General features: G+C 31.4%; 1 protein-coding gene across 3 annotated transcripts; it reads left to right on the top strand.

Moving 5' to 3' along the window:
• Window positions 1–11,846, top strand: LOC143252871 (zinc finger and BTB domain-containing protein 40-like). Of its 3 annotated transcripts, XM_076505666.1 has the most exons (4): window positions 19–597; window positions 5,097–5,217; window positions 6,646–6,795; window positions 7,560–11,846. In XM_076505666.1, exons 3-4 carry the CDS (start codon window positions 6,647–6,649, stop codon window positions 8,338–8,340), a joined length of 930 nt encoding a protein of 309 aa, XP_076361781.1. In that variant the 5' UTR covers window positions 19–597; window positions 5,097–5,217; window position 6,646; the 3' UTR covers window positions 8,341–11,846. The 3 variants fall into 3 exon arrangements, with proteins under 3 accessions (XP_076361778.1, XP_076361781.1, XP_076361779.1); XM_076505663.1 differs by lacking the exon at window positions 5,097–5,217 and having other exon boundaries at window positions 1–597; window positions 7,560–11,310; XM_076505664.1 differs by lacking the exon at window positions 5,097–5,217 and having other exon boundaries at window positions 446–582; window positions 7,560–8,638.
• The last annotated feature ends 5,803 nt before the right edge of the window (window positions 11,847–17,649 follow it).

Genomic DNA, 17,649 nt, shown 5'->3' with positions numbered 1-17,649 from the left:
ATGCAAGCTATTGTATACATAGGAATATTGGGCTTTCTTTGGAATACATGAGGATAATGTTTTGGTGAAAATTATTATAAATTTCGATTCGCAACTCAAGATGTAAATAATGAAATTTATTTAGTTTTCGTTTAAATAACTGCATATTACATTATTTAAATCACTGGGTTATACTTACAAATTACATATTCCTGGATAAGTGATAGTGTAGTACTATTTCAGCTAGTCAGTACATCTAAAACAATAGTATTGTGTAGTGTACTAGTAGTATCAGTAACGCTGTATTGTTAGTTTATTAGTATCAGTATGACAGCAATAGTAATAATTGTGTTAGAAGTTGGACCCACATTGCTGTGGGGATACACCGTGTATCAGTCATAGCCTCCATTCACCGGTCTCGCCTAAGAAATAAAAGAGTAGCAATAGATATAGAAAATAGGAGAGGGAAATTTTGGTGCTTAAGCCCACAACGTTCCACATCTATATCACCCTTCACTGCCTGCAGACAGTTGTGGGAAGGTGACTGCTCTCCCAAGTGAAGAAGAAAATTAATCAAAATAAAAATAAGAAAAAGAAAATAAGGTACTATCATTTGGGGTAAGTAAGTTGAAACGTACCTCTTGAAGTTACCAATATACTGGTAAGGGTACCAAATACGTGTAAATTTATAACGTTTATAATTGTAGAATGGTTTGTTTCTTTTCAGAACATCTTGCTCATATAAAATAAAACAGATAATTAATAATTTAACTTGTATTCCAACACCTAAAATAAAATTGAAACAAATAATAATCATTGATTAATATCATGAAAATAAAAGTACTGATAGTTTGGTGACTTAATTATAAGCAAATACTAGTATTACATATTCCTCCAGTATGTACTTTTAATTTTTTTTGTAGTAATTTTATGATTGCTCATTAAAAATGTTTTCTCTGGTTAAATTAACTTCTATCATTTCTGTATATTTGTTTATGAGACAAAAGTAAATTTTCAGTAATGTAATTGTGACTGTCTGAAGTGATAAAATCTAAAAGTCCCATTTCAGATAGGCAGAAATGCACTTAAATTTTCATGCTTAAGATTCAATAAATCATATAACATGGTTTAGCATTGACTAATGGTGGTATGTTAAACTTCATTTAATATAATGCTTGAAAGGAGACATAGTGTTGCAAGAAATGTTTAATGGGTTTTTAGCTCATGTGAGTTAAGTCTTTTAGGGAACTATTGGTTTCTCTTTACACCTCATGACATACTATCTCATGGTTATGTGTTAAATGTAAAGCTATAGCCATCTTCTAAACATTTCTTATTAACACACATGGTTTGGAAACTTAATGTCTATTCTGTTACTTCTCCAATTTTTAAAATTTTACAGCCAATTGACCACACATTTCCTATCTTTCTTCCTACAAGAGCTTTTTGTTTGTTAAAAGCATCACATTTATAAGGTTTCATAAGCTTTTGAATCATGGGTAAAAACTGTCAGAACTGGGAGCATTACTATCTGAAAATATATAAATTCTTCAAAATTTATTTTGTGTAATAATAAATTATCTAAGGAAAGCTCTTTTCTTTCTCCTCTTTATATGTATTAAATATCATAGGTATTATTTACAATAGAGATTAATACTTTATATGGTAGTTCAAACAGAATTATTATATGTACTTGTCAATAGTTCATACTTAGCTTGTTTTATATGAATATGAATGAGTTTTCTAATTTACAGAATAATAACTGTAGACATTGCTTATTAAGCATTGTAATTATTATAATTATTCCTCTTGAATGAAGAATTTCCAAATTTAATAGAGCTTATGAAAAACACTGTCTAATAATGTTAAGCCAAACAGCAAAGATTTTTTTAAAGTGTGTTAAAGATTAGCAAAATGTTACCATGAGAATTGTGCCCTTAAAGGACAGATTACAAAATTTTGTTTAATACTGTGAGATGGCTTAGTTTTGGAACATTTTCTTCTTTTCTCTTTTTACAAGAGGAAGTCATAAGTATTCCTGGCTCTAAGTGTTATGTGGGAGATAATGAGATTAACCAGCATCATGTGTATATTAATTTTTTTGGTGGTAAAAATAAATAAAAGTTGACAGATAATGCACTAGTTCAGAGAATGTTTTCAAAGACCAGACATGCAATTTTCTTTCTTTAATGTTTGGTAGATAAATAGACAATGGACAGATGTTTGAGTCTTGGAGAATTGCTATTGTTACTCCTACTTTAAGTAAGTCTTTAAAAGCATTACCTTGGAAATTATTACCTCGTATCATAAAAGCAATTCAACATGGATCCAGTTAATAAACATTACTGTAAGTAATGCTTTAACTGTTTGGGAAATATTGTTATATAATTAATGAAAAGGGTTATAACTTAGTGTACTTAGATTTTGAAAAAAATTTTTGTTAAAATATCACACAAAAAATTAGTCAAGAAACCACATTGATGGGGTGGTGAAAGTTTAAGAAATTGTGTTGTAAAATAGTTGAATGACAGAGAGCAAAACGTTGTTGATGTATTCTGATTAAACTGGTGTGTCTCAGGGGTCTTTATGTTATTTACCTTAATGTTGCTGGTAGGGACATAATTATTGAATTACTAAATAGAAACCTTGTATTACTCTATGCTACATTATTAAGACAAGAGAATGGTAAGACATAAGTTTTAAGATTTGGAAAAGACTGGTCACATTTCAGTAGACTGTTTTATAAGAAAGCGATTGGTTTATGGTACAAGTTGTTATTGGCAGTAGTGGAAGCCAGCACTTAAAAAGAAAACTGATAGAATCTTGAAAAATGAACAAAGGGTTTCAAGATTTTACATCTTCTCATGGGAGGGGGATAAAATTAGATACTTTGCAAGCTGTCCTACTTATTTGAAATACTCAACATAATACTCAGAAAATGACTAAGTTAAAACATTATTACATTTTCTGCTATACAGGTAGCATTGACAGGCATCATATCAAGTCAATAACATCAAAAAGTGAAGGATCAAATTATTCCTTCACTGTAAACCTGGAATCTCTTTCACTTTTTGGCAACTTGCCAAGCTTTACTAGATCAGTCAATTCAGATATTAGGCATTGTACTTTTAAGTGATAAGTTTTTGTATATATTGCTTGACTGAATGAATGGATAATCTTAATTTACTGTGATTTGAAATATTATTTTATATTTTTACAAAGGTGTATGAAATACCTATATGTGTGAGAGAAGTCATATCTCTCAAAATACTCCTTTACCCAAAACAACCAATTCTTATACCTAAGATACACCCTTCTGCTTGGAAGTAAATGATCTCTTATTCCTGTATGCTACAATTAAATTAGAAATTATGTTGTTGTTTTTTTAATAATTCATTACTATAATTATTTTTTATTTACTGCATCTGATACATTTGAACAACTTATCATTGGTACAATATACTATTACAGTAAGTACAAAAATAAGTACAAAAGAAAAGTGAATAAGTTGTTCAATGCACTGATATTTTGCATTTGTTTTAAACCAACACAAAGGTGCAATTTTGTATATACATTAATTATTTCATTAAATATTATTGTATTTGATATTACACTGTTGACTACCAAAATAGTAATACATTATACATACAACATCCTTATAATCTTATATTTATTATTATTAGGGTCTGTGTGGCACATGATCACTAATGGTCAATTTTTATTAACCTGTTTATGATATTAGCAGGTTGAAACTGTTATTTTTAGGAAGTTCCAAACAGGTTCTAATATTCATCCATCTTAACTTAAAATGGGTTTCTAAACATCATGAATAACCAGCACTAAATAAACAATTTAAAATTTTAACAATATTGTATCTATGAATAGGGTTTGATAAATAGATTTTGTAAAAGAACTTAAAAATATATAATGATGCCTATATTATAATGTATTAAAAATATTAGACTTAAGTCCTATTTTCCTAATAATATGCCAGAGAGTTTGTGGTTTGCAGTATAGAAAAAGTTATTGAAATGCACAGGTGAAAGGTATGCAGGAATCAAGAACAAAGAGTATTCACAATTAAATTAAGAGCTTATTATTAGTTATTATAGAAAATACAAAGGACAGTAAGTTATACATTGAATTAATATTTAGGATTTTTTTAAATAGAGCAGTGCTACTCATTCTAATTCAATCACAGTTTTATCAATATGTAATTATGAAATGTTGTTCTAAATGTTCTTAGCCAAATTGTTTTTGTTTTTTTTTGACAAACAATTCGATTTTGGATTCATTTGTAAAGAGTACCCTCCTCCAGCTTTGTTTATAACATTGTTTGAAGCTGCTGTCTATTTTGACATTCTGGCTTGTTTATCTTTGCTATGCCAAATTGTTTGGGTGTAGTTCAAACATCTCAGCTTTCATATAAGCCCATATAGATTTATTAATATTCACAATGGGACTTTGTGCAGGAAAAGTCATGGTAGTGGAGTTGCCATTTGCTTTTTTTATCAATTCTATCATTAACATTTCATAACATTTCAAGCACGTTTGGGTCCATTTTCTAGCTGTAAGATGTATCACTGCTCAACATGTTCAAGAGTGATTAATATGATGTATAAAAATTTGTTTTAGGGTGCTATTAATTTTGTGTATATTAGACTTCTAACATTATTGACTGAGATTCATTCCATACTTGTATTAGTCTCCCACTGTACTTCACTGTAGATGTTGTATATTTACTGTGAAGCCATACTCCTCTGTGTTTTGTTGTTGCCACACAATTTATTTTTGGATTCTTCTATAAAGAGTACTTTCTTTCAGCTTTGTTCATCACATTGCTTGAAGTGTGATGCTTGTTACAACATTTTAATTATTTCTCTAAAGCTGTAGGTTTTGACCATCTAAACATCTACAAAAGTCACTTACGTTTTTTTTTTCTGTTCTGGAGAAAACATTCACACCTGTGCTTATATTGAGGTGAATGATAAAATACATTAGATTGTCATATATCTTGTAATGGGCTTACTCTTACTTAACATCACATTTAAAGAGTTTGATTTTTTTTATCTTGACTGCTAATTATTAGCAGCATTAATTTTACATTCTGTTTTCAGTTTCTCCACACCTCCTTCTGAAACAGGACATTTTGCCAGTGTTTGTCACATGGAGTGCCTTTTTTATTCAAAACTTTTGAGTTCAACACATTTGTTATGTGGACATTCTGTCGTTAGAACTGTGAGTACAATCACCACACTATTGTTGTGAATTATAAGACAGACTGTACTATTATATGTACTGTCTGATTGGTTGCATAAAAGCCAGTCACAAAATAAACTATCAGCTGATTGTACTCTGATGCAGTTTATTTTCATACAGTAAAAGGGCAGCAATCCCATAATATTTACCTTTTATTCTCCATTTATGCATTTCTGACACTGTATATTAAATTATGATATGCTGCATTTCCACCCCTCAGATAAATAACTATATGCAAAAAACTTTTTGTGCACACCACAAGCCTTGAAGCTCCTACATTCCTGAAAGTGACTAATTCTACTATTCCTCACATGCAAATCATCATGTGACAAAGTTCCACCAATAAGAATGCAACATATTCTCTTGAAGCATGTGACTCCTGTTCAGTTCTACCAAACCTTAACTCCTCATGTCAAGATGTTTTTTTTTTTTTTCAAACTGTTCAAATTAGGGAATTTCAATAGTTTTTTTCTGAAGTGGATATTCTTTAGTATCTTTTATTTTTATGTAGCTGACAGATTTTTCAGTTATCTTAATTTCCCAGTCTGTTTTTTTATTCATAATTTAAAATGTTTTTCCATCAAACATTTTACACTGGCTGTAGGTGGAAGAAACCCATTGTTGTATTTGTCTGCTACAATACACTGTCCTGCAATACTTCTCTCCCACTTGGATATGCTCCTCCATTTTTTTGCCTACATGTACAACATCTTTCTACAGTGAACAAAGAGCATGGCTGGTTCAGAAGTAGTGTGGTCTCCCCACATAAGATATTTAGGTTCCAAGATCTCCTTTTTGGGACCTTCTTTTGGATGCTCTCAGTGAATGCTTCTTTCTCTTACACTGGTCATTCCATCTATTCATTTGGGATTTTAGCTATATATATATATATTTTAGCTTGGATTAAAAATATACTTTGATAGGTACTTATCTCCTCCCATTTTTCATACCCACTGAAAACTGTTGCTTCCATTTCCTTACAAAACTTCAAATGATAGTTTTGTACAATTAAATAGAGGAACTTGCATGCATCAACAGAGTTTGTTGCACTCTTAGTGATAGTATGGGTGGGAGATTCACAGTTTGTGGCATGCACAAAAACATTTTGCTCATAAATAGCAGCTCTGAATGGGAATAGCTATTGATGTGAAAGGAAGTAAGTACCTATCAGAAATACATTTTCAGTATATGAAATTTATAAGTTCTGCTAGAAATACAGAAACTTACAAATTTCACACTTTGATAACTTGTACAGGGAAAGAACTATTTAAATGTGAAGTTTAGATTATATTTACAAATGCGAAAGCAAGTTGATATCGTGAAGGAATATCATTGTTCTGTTTCACGTGATACTTTCATGCTCACGTTCACTTTTCATTATGCAACATATTTGAATGTTTGTTACAGGATGAATTCAAAGGCTATGCCTGCAGAAACTGATCTAACTGAAGTGGATGGTAAGGTTCATATTCAGATGGAAAATGGAGTCAATAAACATAGAAAACAACTAATATCAAAAGGAGATGCTCAAATGATAGTTTCCATGGGATATGTTAGGTGAGTACAGGAAACAAGCTATCTAAACTAAGTTGTAAAAATACAGCCTCTTTTCAGTTAAAGTAATGCACATTTACACAGGAGTGTTTTTACTTTTCTGAAATTTCAAAATTTTTAGGACTTGCTGTCCTGTTGAAAATGTATTACTTCTAGCGCAATAAGTTGCAGAAAGCAAATTGGTATAGTGAATGGATGTAAAATATTATTTGATTTGCATGTATTAGATCTTAGCATTGTTTTGTACAGTTATTTATGCCTAATTAAATGTAACACTTGATAAAGAAATTATTTAAAATTTTTAGAAGTTTTTATATTATATAAAAGGATGGATAGTTGTCTTACATAATTACCACAGTAGATTTATTCATATAAGCAAAGAACTTGAAGAAAGATCTTTTTCTTAAACATCAATTCAATAATATTAGAATTTTACTGTGATTTTGTGTGTTTTCTGTAACGATATTCAAATTTTTCTTCTAAAAACCCACGTTTCCCTCCCCAAAAATGTTTGTATTGTTTTAATTTGTAACCAGGTTGTTTTTAAATTTTGATTTCCTACATCTTTCTATGAAAATGCCTATATAATGAAAGTGTATTGACTTATTTAGCAGCTTAATTTTTTTATACTTTGTCAAATAGGTGAGTGTTTAGTTAGTTTTGTCCTTTTTGTATGTGTGTTTGTGTTTGAAAGAATATTTGAATAATGCACTAGCTTTTATGTTCTTCCTGTAAAATGACTAAAGATTTTCATTCTAATTTTATAGAAAAGAAGTATCAGATGATTTAGGTGATGCTGTTGACAGAAACACAATTGTACAAAATGAAACTACTAAAAGGGATGCAGGTCTAGAATCAGAACCTTCCAAAAGTAAAACAGCAAACAAAGCCAAACATTTCTTTTGCTCTGTGTGTAACAAAGGATTTTCCAAACGTCCTAGTCTGAGAGTACATTTAAGAATTCACAATGATAATCGTCCACTGTTAAATTGCAGGGTTTGTGGAAAGGTTCTAACTACAAATGTTGGAATAAGGAAGCATGAAAAATCACATTTTTTAACAGAAAAGCCATTTAAATGTGACAAGTGTGAGTATCGCTTTGCTTGTCCATCTTCTTTGAAATACCACTTAGGAACAAAACATGCTCCAGAGCCATTAGAGAGAACTGAAGTTTGTAACATTTGTGGAAAGGCATTTCAAACAGTGGAAAACCTGAAAAAACATGCATTGTTGCATGGAGAAAGGTCTTATCTTTGTGAACTTTGTGGGAAAACCTTTAAAAAAGGTTGTGCCCTAAAATGTCATATGATAGCTATTCATTCTGATATAACACCATATGCTTGTCAGTACTGTGACCAGAAGTTTAGAAAGAAACTGAATTTAATAGCTCATATAAGGGAACATACTGGTCAACAAAGCTATGAGTGTCAGTTTTGTTCAGCATGGTTTGGAAGCAAATCGTCTTTAAGTAAGCACATTAATAAAAATCATAAAATGCAAAACCAGTATTTAAAAGAAGTTGAACGATCCTTTCAAGGTGTTGAATAATTTGATCTTTGCAGTGAAAAAGTCTAGAGGTCTACTCATTATCACTGTTATTGAATTTAACTTCTGTTTCAATGTAATGAAAGTATAAAACAAGCTTCTTATCAAAATGTATGCAACTTTGTAAAGTGATATTATTATTTCTCTTTGTTGCAGTAGTGACTATATAACTGAATAAATTTAAATATAAGAATACAAAGTGCATTAAAAAAACTGTAGATAATTTCCTTCATTACTGTTTTTATATTCCCTGCAACACACACAAGAAAATAAAAAAATAGAAGTGCAAACCTAGAAGAAAGCTGTGTTTATTAGAAATAGCTTACAGCAAATATTGAGTAGATATGATGTTACTATGGGAAAATTATAATCCTACTGGTGATTTTCCTTTACTGGGATGAAATTCTGTTATATATAGTTTCCAAAATCATTTAAGGCAACTTATTAATGAAAGCATTAAGACATTGAACAATGTTATTTCATTCCAAGTAATTAAATTCAGTGGTATAGCTGGGTTCATTTTCACTTAATAAAAGTATATATTTTGAATTTTTTACTTAAGGATTCTCTGCTCTAAGCATTACATGTTTGAAAGTTTTGATCATCTCTATCAGTATGGGGGAAATTTTTTACAAATTATAAGGTGTTTCTGAAAATGAAACTGTAATCAAGTTTTTAGATTCATGGAAACCTTTAATTTTTGGTCTCGCATAATATTGAATACCAAAATAAAAGTGATAGTTTCTAAACTACAAGTTCAATAGTTATTTAGAATGCACAACATGCCATTTTTCTTTGAAAATAGGAACAAGTTTTTCAGATAATACATAATACATTACTTCATATTGAATATCAGAAACAAAGTTAAATGATCAGAGTTTATACCTGTTAAAATAAGTAAATAAAAATTGTGCAGTTAACTGGGCTCAATCAAGTATAGTTAAAACTGCAGAGGCAACAAAAATAACAAAATTGAATAATAGATCATCTTTTAATTAAAATCTTATAAATAACCTGCATCTTAAGTTCATTAAGTATACACCTATATAGAAACCAATAATGCTATGTAACAACAAGATTGTTATTAACAGTAAAACTTTAAAATATACATCTAGGATGACTTAGCAGATAATTGTTAATACAAATATTTTTTTCTTTATTAACAGAGCTTTTAATACACTGCAGAGAGTAATTAAGAATAATCAGAGTTTATTATAGTTTTTAAATGGCACAACTGCTATTATTAAGTAATGTTAATGGCATCCATATGTTAATTTTTGTGAAAAACAAGTGTTAGGTGACCAGTTAAGTGATCTCATGAATAAAAATATGCTATTTTAATCCATGTCCATAAATGCTGAGTTGGTACTATAGCCTTTGCAGCTCAGAAAATTGTAATGAAACATTTGTTAACGAGACATATGACCATTTCAGGTATTAATGCAAGTTGTACATCAGTGTGGAAAGCTTCTTAGTAAACCATTGGGTCACTCGTGCATCAGAGTTGCTTCCTGTTCTTGAATATTGCGTGGAGATGAGTCATGCATCTATGTATTTTTCTAGAACATCTCAACATATTCAACCAGAATGAAATCTTATGAGCATGCTAACCAATTTTTTACTTAATACTTTTTCTTTCTAAAAGTTGAGAACATTTAAATATGGTAGGGATGAGTTTTATCATTCATCAGAAGAAAGTATTGACTAAATGTTCCATGCATATGGTAAGGCTACATCCATTGTAATTATATATTGTAATGTATTCAGTGTGTGATATTGTAGTACATAAAAGTCCATTTGGCCTTATATTGATTCCTGCTCAGCTCAGTATGCCACTAGTGCCATATGTGTCATTTCTCCATAAAATTGGGATTGGATCTGTTCCCTGGTACTATCTATATGAAGACACATTTGTATTTGGATGTAATGTGAAAGGTTGTTCATCTGTGTGAAAAGATATTCACCCATATGCTTTTTTTCACCACTGGAGATGAAAGAGTTTGTGGAAATGAGTACCTCTAAGATATATTTCATCTGGCATAAAGGAAATGCTTAAGAAATGTGTTTTGGATTATTTGCATGCTGATTGGATGATCAATTTGCTTCTTTGAACTGTTGATTAATTTGAGAGTAAAATAATTTAAATCTGTGTGTAGGAAAATTTCTAAAGCTACATTAAATTCTTTTAATGAATTTAAATTAAGAATTTTTTTTAATGAATTAATTCTGTTGTTTGGTAACAAGGATTTTAATGAAAATTAGTTTACATAATAGTTTTTGGTAAATAATGTTTGAAACTTGAATTTAAACTGAAATTTAATGTTTTCTGGTTTTCTTATATGAAATGTATGTTTTGGTTTTGCTTATGTTGACGCCTGAAGATAATGTATTAGTTTTTTCTTCATATAGTATTAACTTGATTTAAGTTTATAGCCATGTTGTATCTCAGTATTTGTTTCCATATAGAGCTCAAATTATATATGTGTATATAAAGATTTAGTATAATGGTAAGTGCTGCAAAGGATTATAGTTTTTTAAATGCTATGGTAATTGTGTATTCCATGCTCTCTAAACATAATTTTGTATATTTTGAATATGAAGTATCTCAAGAAGATGCATTTAATGTTACTGGAAGAAGGATTGTTCAACTTCACTGCAGTGTTGAATGTATTAAGATGTAATTTGAAATGTGAAGTGAAATTACGTAAGATGGATTGTGTATTTGTATATATGTTATATATTTTGTAGTCAACATAAAGTACTGCTGTTCTACATACACTTAAGAGTTGGTCATTAGCAGTGAATAGTCTGGAGTATATGATATGGCTGTTTTATATATGGAAAAAAAACTTAAAAAGACATGGTTGTGAAAGTTGTTGAAAGGGAAGGTTTTTCATACGAGTCATGTAGTATGAAAAAATCATTTTCAATCAGTAATAAAACCTAACCTACATGTAGGTTGTTAAACCAAAACTATAAAACAACTGTAATAGAGTTTTGAGTTTCAAGATTGTGCTAAGAAAGTTTCAGTCTATGTTTATATTTAAAACCCAAAATGTTTGAGCAATCAAAAACATCTAAATTTAATTATTGGTTGGTCATTTGTAGTCATATTTATCTGCATTTTACTTGTAAAAGTTTACTTTCATCACTATAATTATTATTTTGTAAGGATTTTAATTTATATTTTTCCATTTGAATGAAAAGAAGTAGTGAATGAAATTAATCTATAAATATTAAATATTCAAATTTTGTATTTCCAAGACAAGAAAATTTAGAAGTATTCATGCCATATTAAAATGTATGAAACTTTTATTATCATATGTGTTATATTTAATACCTATACATTTATGCTACATTATTTGCAATTTTTTATGTCATAATACACTGAATTTTTTTAACAAACTAATGATTATATGTACCTACATACATACTTGTATATTTTTAAAAATTTGTGATGAAGAGTACATTGAAATTGTGTTGAAATAAAAGGGTTAAGGTGTTTGATGTGCAGTGTATGGGCCTAAATTCCTGTTGCTGTATATGCACATTTTTTCAATTTTGAGATATATTGCAACAGCCAATCCCAATATTCAGTAGCACAAAATAGTTTGTGGTGGGTGCTGTTGACTAGCTCCCTACTCTCTAGTTTTTCATTGATAAATTAAGAAAGGATACCTGGAGAAGAAATGAGCACCACCAGGTGGATATGCCTGACAATTATCCATGATGTATCAGCATTTAAGGTGCATCAATGGTCATCAGCAACCTTGGGACTCAAAAGTGAAGAGGAAAGGAATAGCAAATTAATTTTTGGAATTTGTATAACAATTTAAAATTATAAAAGTGTGTAACTATTGATGAATTATATATCTTGAACTGGCTGCTTTCTGAATTACAGTTTGTACTGATGGTAAATCTTTTGTCATACTGTACATAATTAGTAGTTCAGGTTTTAGGTTGGATAGGGAAAACATGGTAATAACTACCTGCAATGATCAAGAAACAATTTTTATTTTATTTTCAGTTTTTGATAGATATAATGATACATACAGTGCTTAATAACAGAGCACAAACTATCACTTAGGGTTAGAGCCTTTGAAGATTCATTAAAAAATAAAACTACATTTGAAGTGTTATAAGTGTAAATAATGTGGTTTGCGGGAAAATCCTCTAGCAGACAAGAGCAATCCATAAATATATGCGAGGCAAGTCTTTTACAAATATTTTTATTTATTTTATATATTTTATTGCATGAACTGTGTCACAAACAGCATAAATTAACTATAATGACATAATTGTACTTGCACGTTCTCAAATCGTGTTATTGAAATTATATACAGGAGATTCATAGTTTAAAAGTAGGTTGTTTTGTTGACGAAGTTTACAAATAATCACAATTAGGACTGAAAGATACCACATCGACAAACGGCTGTTTTAGATAGGCTTTGGTTTGATGAATTACATGTGCTGTTTACATCATGAAGATAAAATAGTATATTACCTAAGTAGTGTGCCACTAACAGTGATTATCTTCTAACTGACCATGAATAATATGTTTTTACTACGGAACTCGGGTTGATGTACGTAGTTTTTTCACCTTTTATATTGCTAAAATCACTTTTCTAGGCATTGTGCAAGCTAATTAAATTCTTTATAAAAATAAAACGATTCTTTCCGTATTTTACTGAAGCCTTGATATTTTGAAATAAAATGGTTGTTTTATGTAAATATTTTTCTTATAAGATGTATATAAAAATGTCGAATATTTATCAGTTGAATTTGCGTCATTTTCAAATTAAACCAACAACCATTACCTTAGCTGTATAAATTGAGGTTTTGTTTCAAATGAATGAATATAAGCATTTTCAAAACAGCAGTTTAAGGTTGAATATATCAAACTGACTCTTTCACTTGTAGCATGCGTATGTATACGCATTCTATTTATTTATTCTTATAGCATCGTTTACTAAATGATAGTGTCCTCCCCGACGATGCTGGCCAAGCGATACTTGAAGGTTTGTAACGCTCAAAATAGGAGTTTGAGACCACAGTTATACTCGTTAGATGAGTTTCTTCTAACTTAGATAACAAACTGCAAATTAAAATGCATTACCTCATCGAAAACTAAGTCAATGGTGTTTTAGGCACTAAAAGTTAAAAATCCTACTCTTTAGCCAAACCTAATTACTCTATTATTTTATAAATTTATCAAAAGTAACAGGTAACTTTAAAATACTTAGAAATATTTGACGCACAAGTTGTTTTAGTTTTGGTTGAGGATGTGTTTGGGATCGTTGAAGTGCAAAACTTCTTTGGTTTATAGTTTATTCAATTAACGTATTTTAAGAGTTTTAATAAGTTATTCAAGGAAAGTGCTGCATAAAAGAAAACATTTAATGTTTTCCATGTCTTCATGAATAGTAACATACCAACAATGTAGCCTCTTGTAACTCAGTAGTAAGTTATCGGGCTTTAATGCTAAAAATCCGGTTGCAATACACGAGGTTGCCAAAGCACAGATACCCGGTTGTGTGGCTTTTTGCCCAACAAACAAAGATAAGCTATATTTCAATGTACAAGTATGGATTAAATTCTCGATAGAGAATGGTGTGAAATTAGAAAAACAAAAACAAAGTCCAGTAGAGAGAACCACGCGGAAATTACAATAGAAAAGGGATTGCTTTGTATTTTTGATGTTTAACTTAAAACAGAATTGAAACGTTATAAAAGTAATAGACATCCATCCACGTATCTGCGATAAAGACTGAAACATTTTAATTCATATAACAATATCTTCATAGTAATAAACTTGTTACATTAGACTGTTTGTAATTTAAGCACAATACCACACGATAAGCTATCTATACTCTGCACACTGCTGGTATCGAAATCCGGTTTCTAGCGATTAAGTCCAAAGACATTCCGCTGTGCCCACTAGGGGGCTAAATTATAAGAAAGTTTTGGGTGTGTGCGCGAAGTTACTGCATCAGTGTAATTATATATTTTTTAATTTTAAACACAGTGCCACTGTTTTATGGCAAACTCGTAAAAATTCTAATGAAATAGGTTTCGTTAACTGTTGTTAGCATATTCATATTTATTATAAGAGTGTCTCAATATAACGTTGAATCACTTCATTCAAGAAACAACAGAACATATTTGACAAATACAGTTACGATAGAAAGTGTTCATACTCCTGCGTCGTGAGTAGTTTTTTCCTCGTAACTTAAAAAGTATCACGATTAGGATAATGAAAGTACAGTATATTATAAATATTATACTAACACACATCTATATAAATTTTTATGTAAATTGATTGATAAATACACTGTTTATAAACAAATAACCAAACATGGGAGGGGCAGAAATTGTTCGTGCGTCTACTTTAATGGTCAGTTGTGTAGCCTTTCAGGTGAATTACTCGGCGCAATCTCTCCTCACAGCCCTCCACGATCGTTTGACAGTACTCGACTGGTATTTTCTTCCATTCTTCTTTACAGAAGGCCTCCAATTATTGCAAGTTTTTCGGATGACGCTGATGAACCCTGGTCTTCAACTCATGCTAAACGTTTTCAATTGGGTTGAGATCGGGCGACTGCGATGGCCACTCCAGAACGCTTATATGGTTCCTCTGCAATCAGGATTGCACATATTTCGATGTGTGCTTAGGGTCATTGAGGCCTGGCATGGCCGAGCGCGTAAGGCGTGCGACTCGTAATCCGAGGGTCGCGGGTTCGCGCCCGCGTCGCGCTAAACATGCTCGCCCTCCCAGCCGTGGGGGTGTATAATGTGACGGTCAATCCCACTATTCGTTGGTAAAAGAGTAGCCCAAGAGTTGGCGGTGGGTGGTGACGACTAGCTGTCCTCCCTCTAGCCTTACACTGCTAAATTAGGGACGGCTAGCACAGATAGCCCTCGAGTAGCTTTGTGCGAAATTCCAAAACAAGAACAAAATCTTCCAGTCATTGTCGTGCTGGAAGATCCAACGACGCCCAAGCTGCAAGTTCTGAGCATCATTCTTAATATAAGTGCCTAATATATCAACGTACTCTTCTTTTTTCATGTTTCCGTTGACGCGGTAAAGGCTGCCTACACCAGAAAAGCTGAAGGAACCCCATAGCATGATCGAGCCACCTCTGTGTTTAACTGTAGGGACGGTGTTCTTAGGAAGATTTCGTTCCCCTTTCTTACGGAAAATATAGCAAACATCATTGTGGCCGAAAAGCTCGATTTTAGTCTCGTCTGACCAAATAATACTCTTCCAATAGGTAAAGGGTTTATCTACATGCTTTCTTGCATACCTGAATCGTGCTTCTAAATGAACAGGCTTTAAAAAACACTCGTGTATTTTCTATATATATTTGTGCAGGCTGAAACGTCTAGAATTTCCCCTCACGCCTATAAATGTAACCAACGCGACGCACTAAGAGAGAGTATATATTATTGATTTGATACAGATGGCAGATTTTAAATCTCAGAAGTTATAACTGTGATTAATGCTTATTAATCTGGGACATCATATATTTGGCCAGGGACATTTATAAACTTCGAACACTACAAACTATTTAACTTCAGTGAATTCACATCTGACATTAGTAGTTTTACGAAGATATTACCTAACTTTAAGCGGTGAAAAATTTGATGTGTGATCAAAGAAGAACGCAGTGATAGCTGTGTGTGTTTGTGTTTTCTTATAGCAAAGCCACCTCGGTCTATCTGCTGAACCCAGCAAGAGGGATCGAACGCCTGATTTTATCGTTGTAAATCCATAGACTTACCTCTGTACTAACGGGGGGAACAGCGATAGTTACCTCACTCTTAAGTAAATTACATCAACTTAGAATTAATTTCTTCATCATAAACCCTTTACAAGATACCAAGAAAATTCCGTACTGGATAGAAAACTTTATTTATTGTAAGTTTATAAAACTATTGTACATAAATTATTATTTGTAATCATCGTTACCGGAAATTGTGTTGTTGTTTCTATATTAAAATGTATTTGTATTACAAAAGAAAACTTTGTGTATCAATCTTGTTGGCAAGTATAATAAATTCTATACATATGGACATTTATTTAACTTCTAAATGTAAATTACAACTTAACTTAGTTTCAGTTTATTTGAAATTGTATTACATAACGCAGACATTGGTTTTTTGTCCTACTTGTCATTAATAGTCTTGTAAAAAAATTAATGAGGTGTACCTCTCTCAAGGTTTGGAATTCAATGTTCTTAGCCACATAGTCATCTTAAGTTAAAGCAAACACAGCTGTTATTAAGCACAAAGCAGCACAAAGTGATATCTTTGCTCTGCTCACCAAGGGTATTGAAACCCTGTTTCTAGCAATATAAGTCTACAAACACACTTCTGCGCCACTTGGGAGCAACTAAAATACTAAAATAGATTTTACAAACGGCGTTGCCTTTTGTTTTGTCTCTGAGTTGTGATTTAATCTCACAGTCAGTCCATAGTATTGGAATGGAATGTTGACACTGAGTTGACGTTGAAATTTATCCTACAGTTGTACCATTGGGTTTCCAATCTGGCGAATTGAGATGGCCAGGTTAAATGAATGAACATACCATGCTAAACTAACCAATACCATATTTCATTGTGATGCATTATCTTTCTGGGAGAGACCACTTTTAGAATCAATATAATGAGGTAGTCATGATTAGATATAATTTTTAGGTAAATTATAGTGTTTGTTTCACTTTTCAGGAGAACGAAGGGGCTTAACCTGTGCCACAAAAACATCTCCCCCCCCACATCATACCTTATCTTGTTTCTAAACCATGGATACCACACACCTTGAGTCCAAGTCCAAGTTAGGTTTCTTTAAACTGTAATTATTACAGCCATGTTAAACTGCGATGATGTAGATTTGTGAAACCACATGACGTCTGTTTAACAGTCGTCACTAGTCCATTCATGTTCATGCATGCACCAGCACCGCGAACGCATCGTCCAACACCAGTTGTTGTGTAATGTTTGACGTTTGCCATCAAGATGTAATTTACTAAAACCGAAGTACACTCCGAATTAAAATAATATGTTATTTGTTCTACAACCTGGTACTTGTTACCATTAAAGACCCTTTCCAGTGGCTTTTGTCTCCTTTTGCATACCAGTTTCTTTCATCGGCATTTACTTCTAGGGGGACATTCGTCTTCTTGGTAACCATCCAGTTCTGTTATATTCTGGATATGCTAATCTTCAAAATACTAGTCACTTCTGGTAAATTAGGCGACTGGAGGATTAAAATAACACGAATCTAAAAATATTTCATTATTACTTTTATGTTAA

Source organism: Tachypleus tridentatus, chromosome 6, assembly GCF_004210375.1.
Source record: "Tachypleus tridentatus isolate NWPU-2018 chromosome 6, ASM421037v1, whole genome shotgun sequence".
Taxonomy (NCBI): domain Eukaryota; kingdom Metazoa; phylum Arthropoda; class Merostomata; order Xiphosura; family Limulidae; genus Tachypleus; species Tachypleus tridentatus.
This window is presented reverse-complemented; position numbering and strand designations above follow the sequence as displayed.

Excerpts from the sequence above, each read along its gene's own strand:
- LOC143252871 (XM_076505666.1), top strand. The coding sequence starts at position 6,647 with ATGAATTCAAAGGCTATGCCTGCAGAAACTGATCTAACTGAAGTGGAT. Across the intron at positions 6,796-7,559 it reads GTTTCCATGGGATATGTTAG|AAAAGAAGTATCAGATGATT; the intron begins GTGAGTACAGGA and ends CTAATTTTATAG.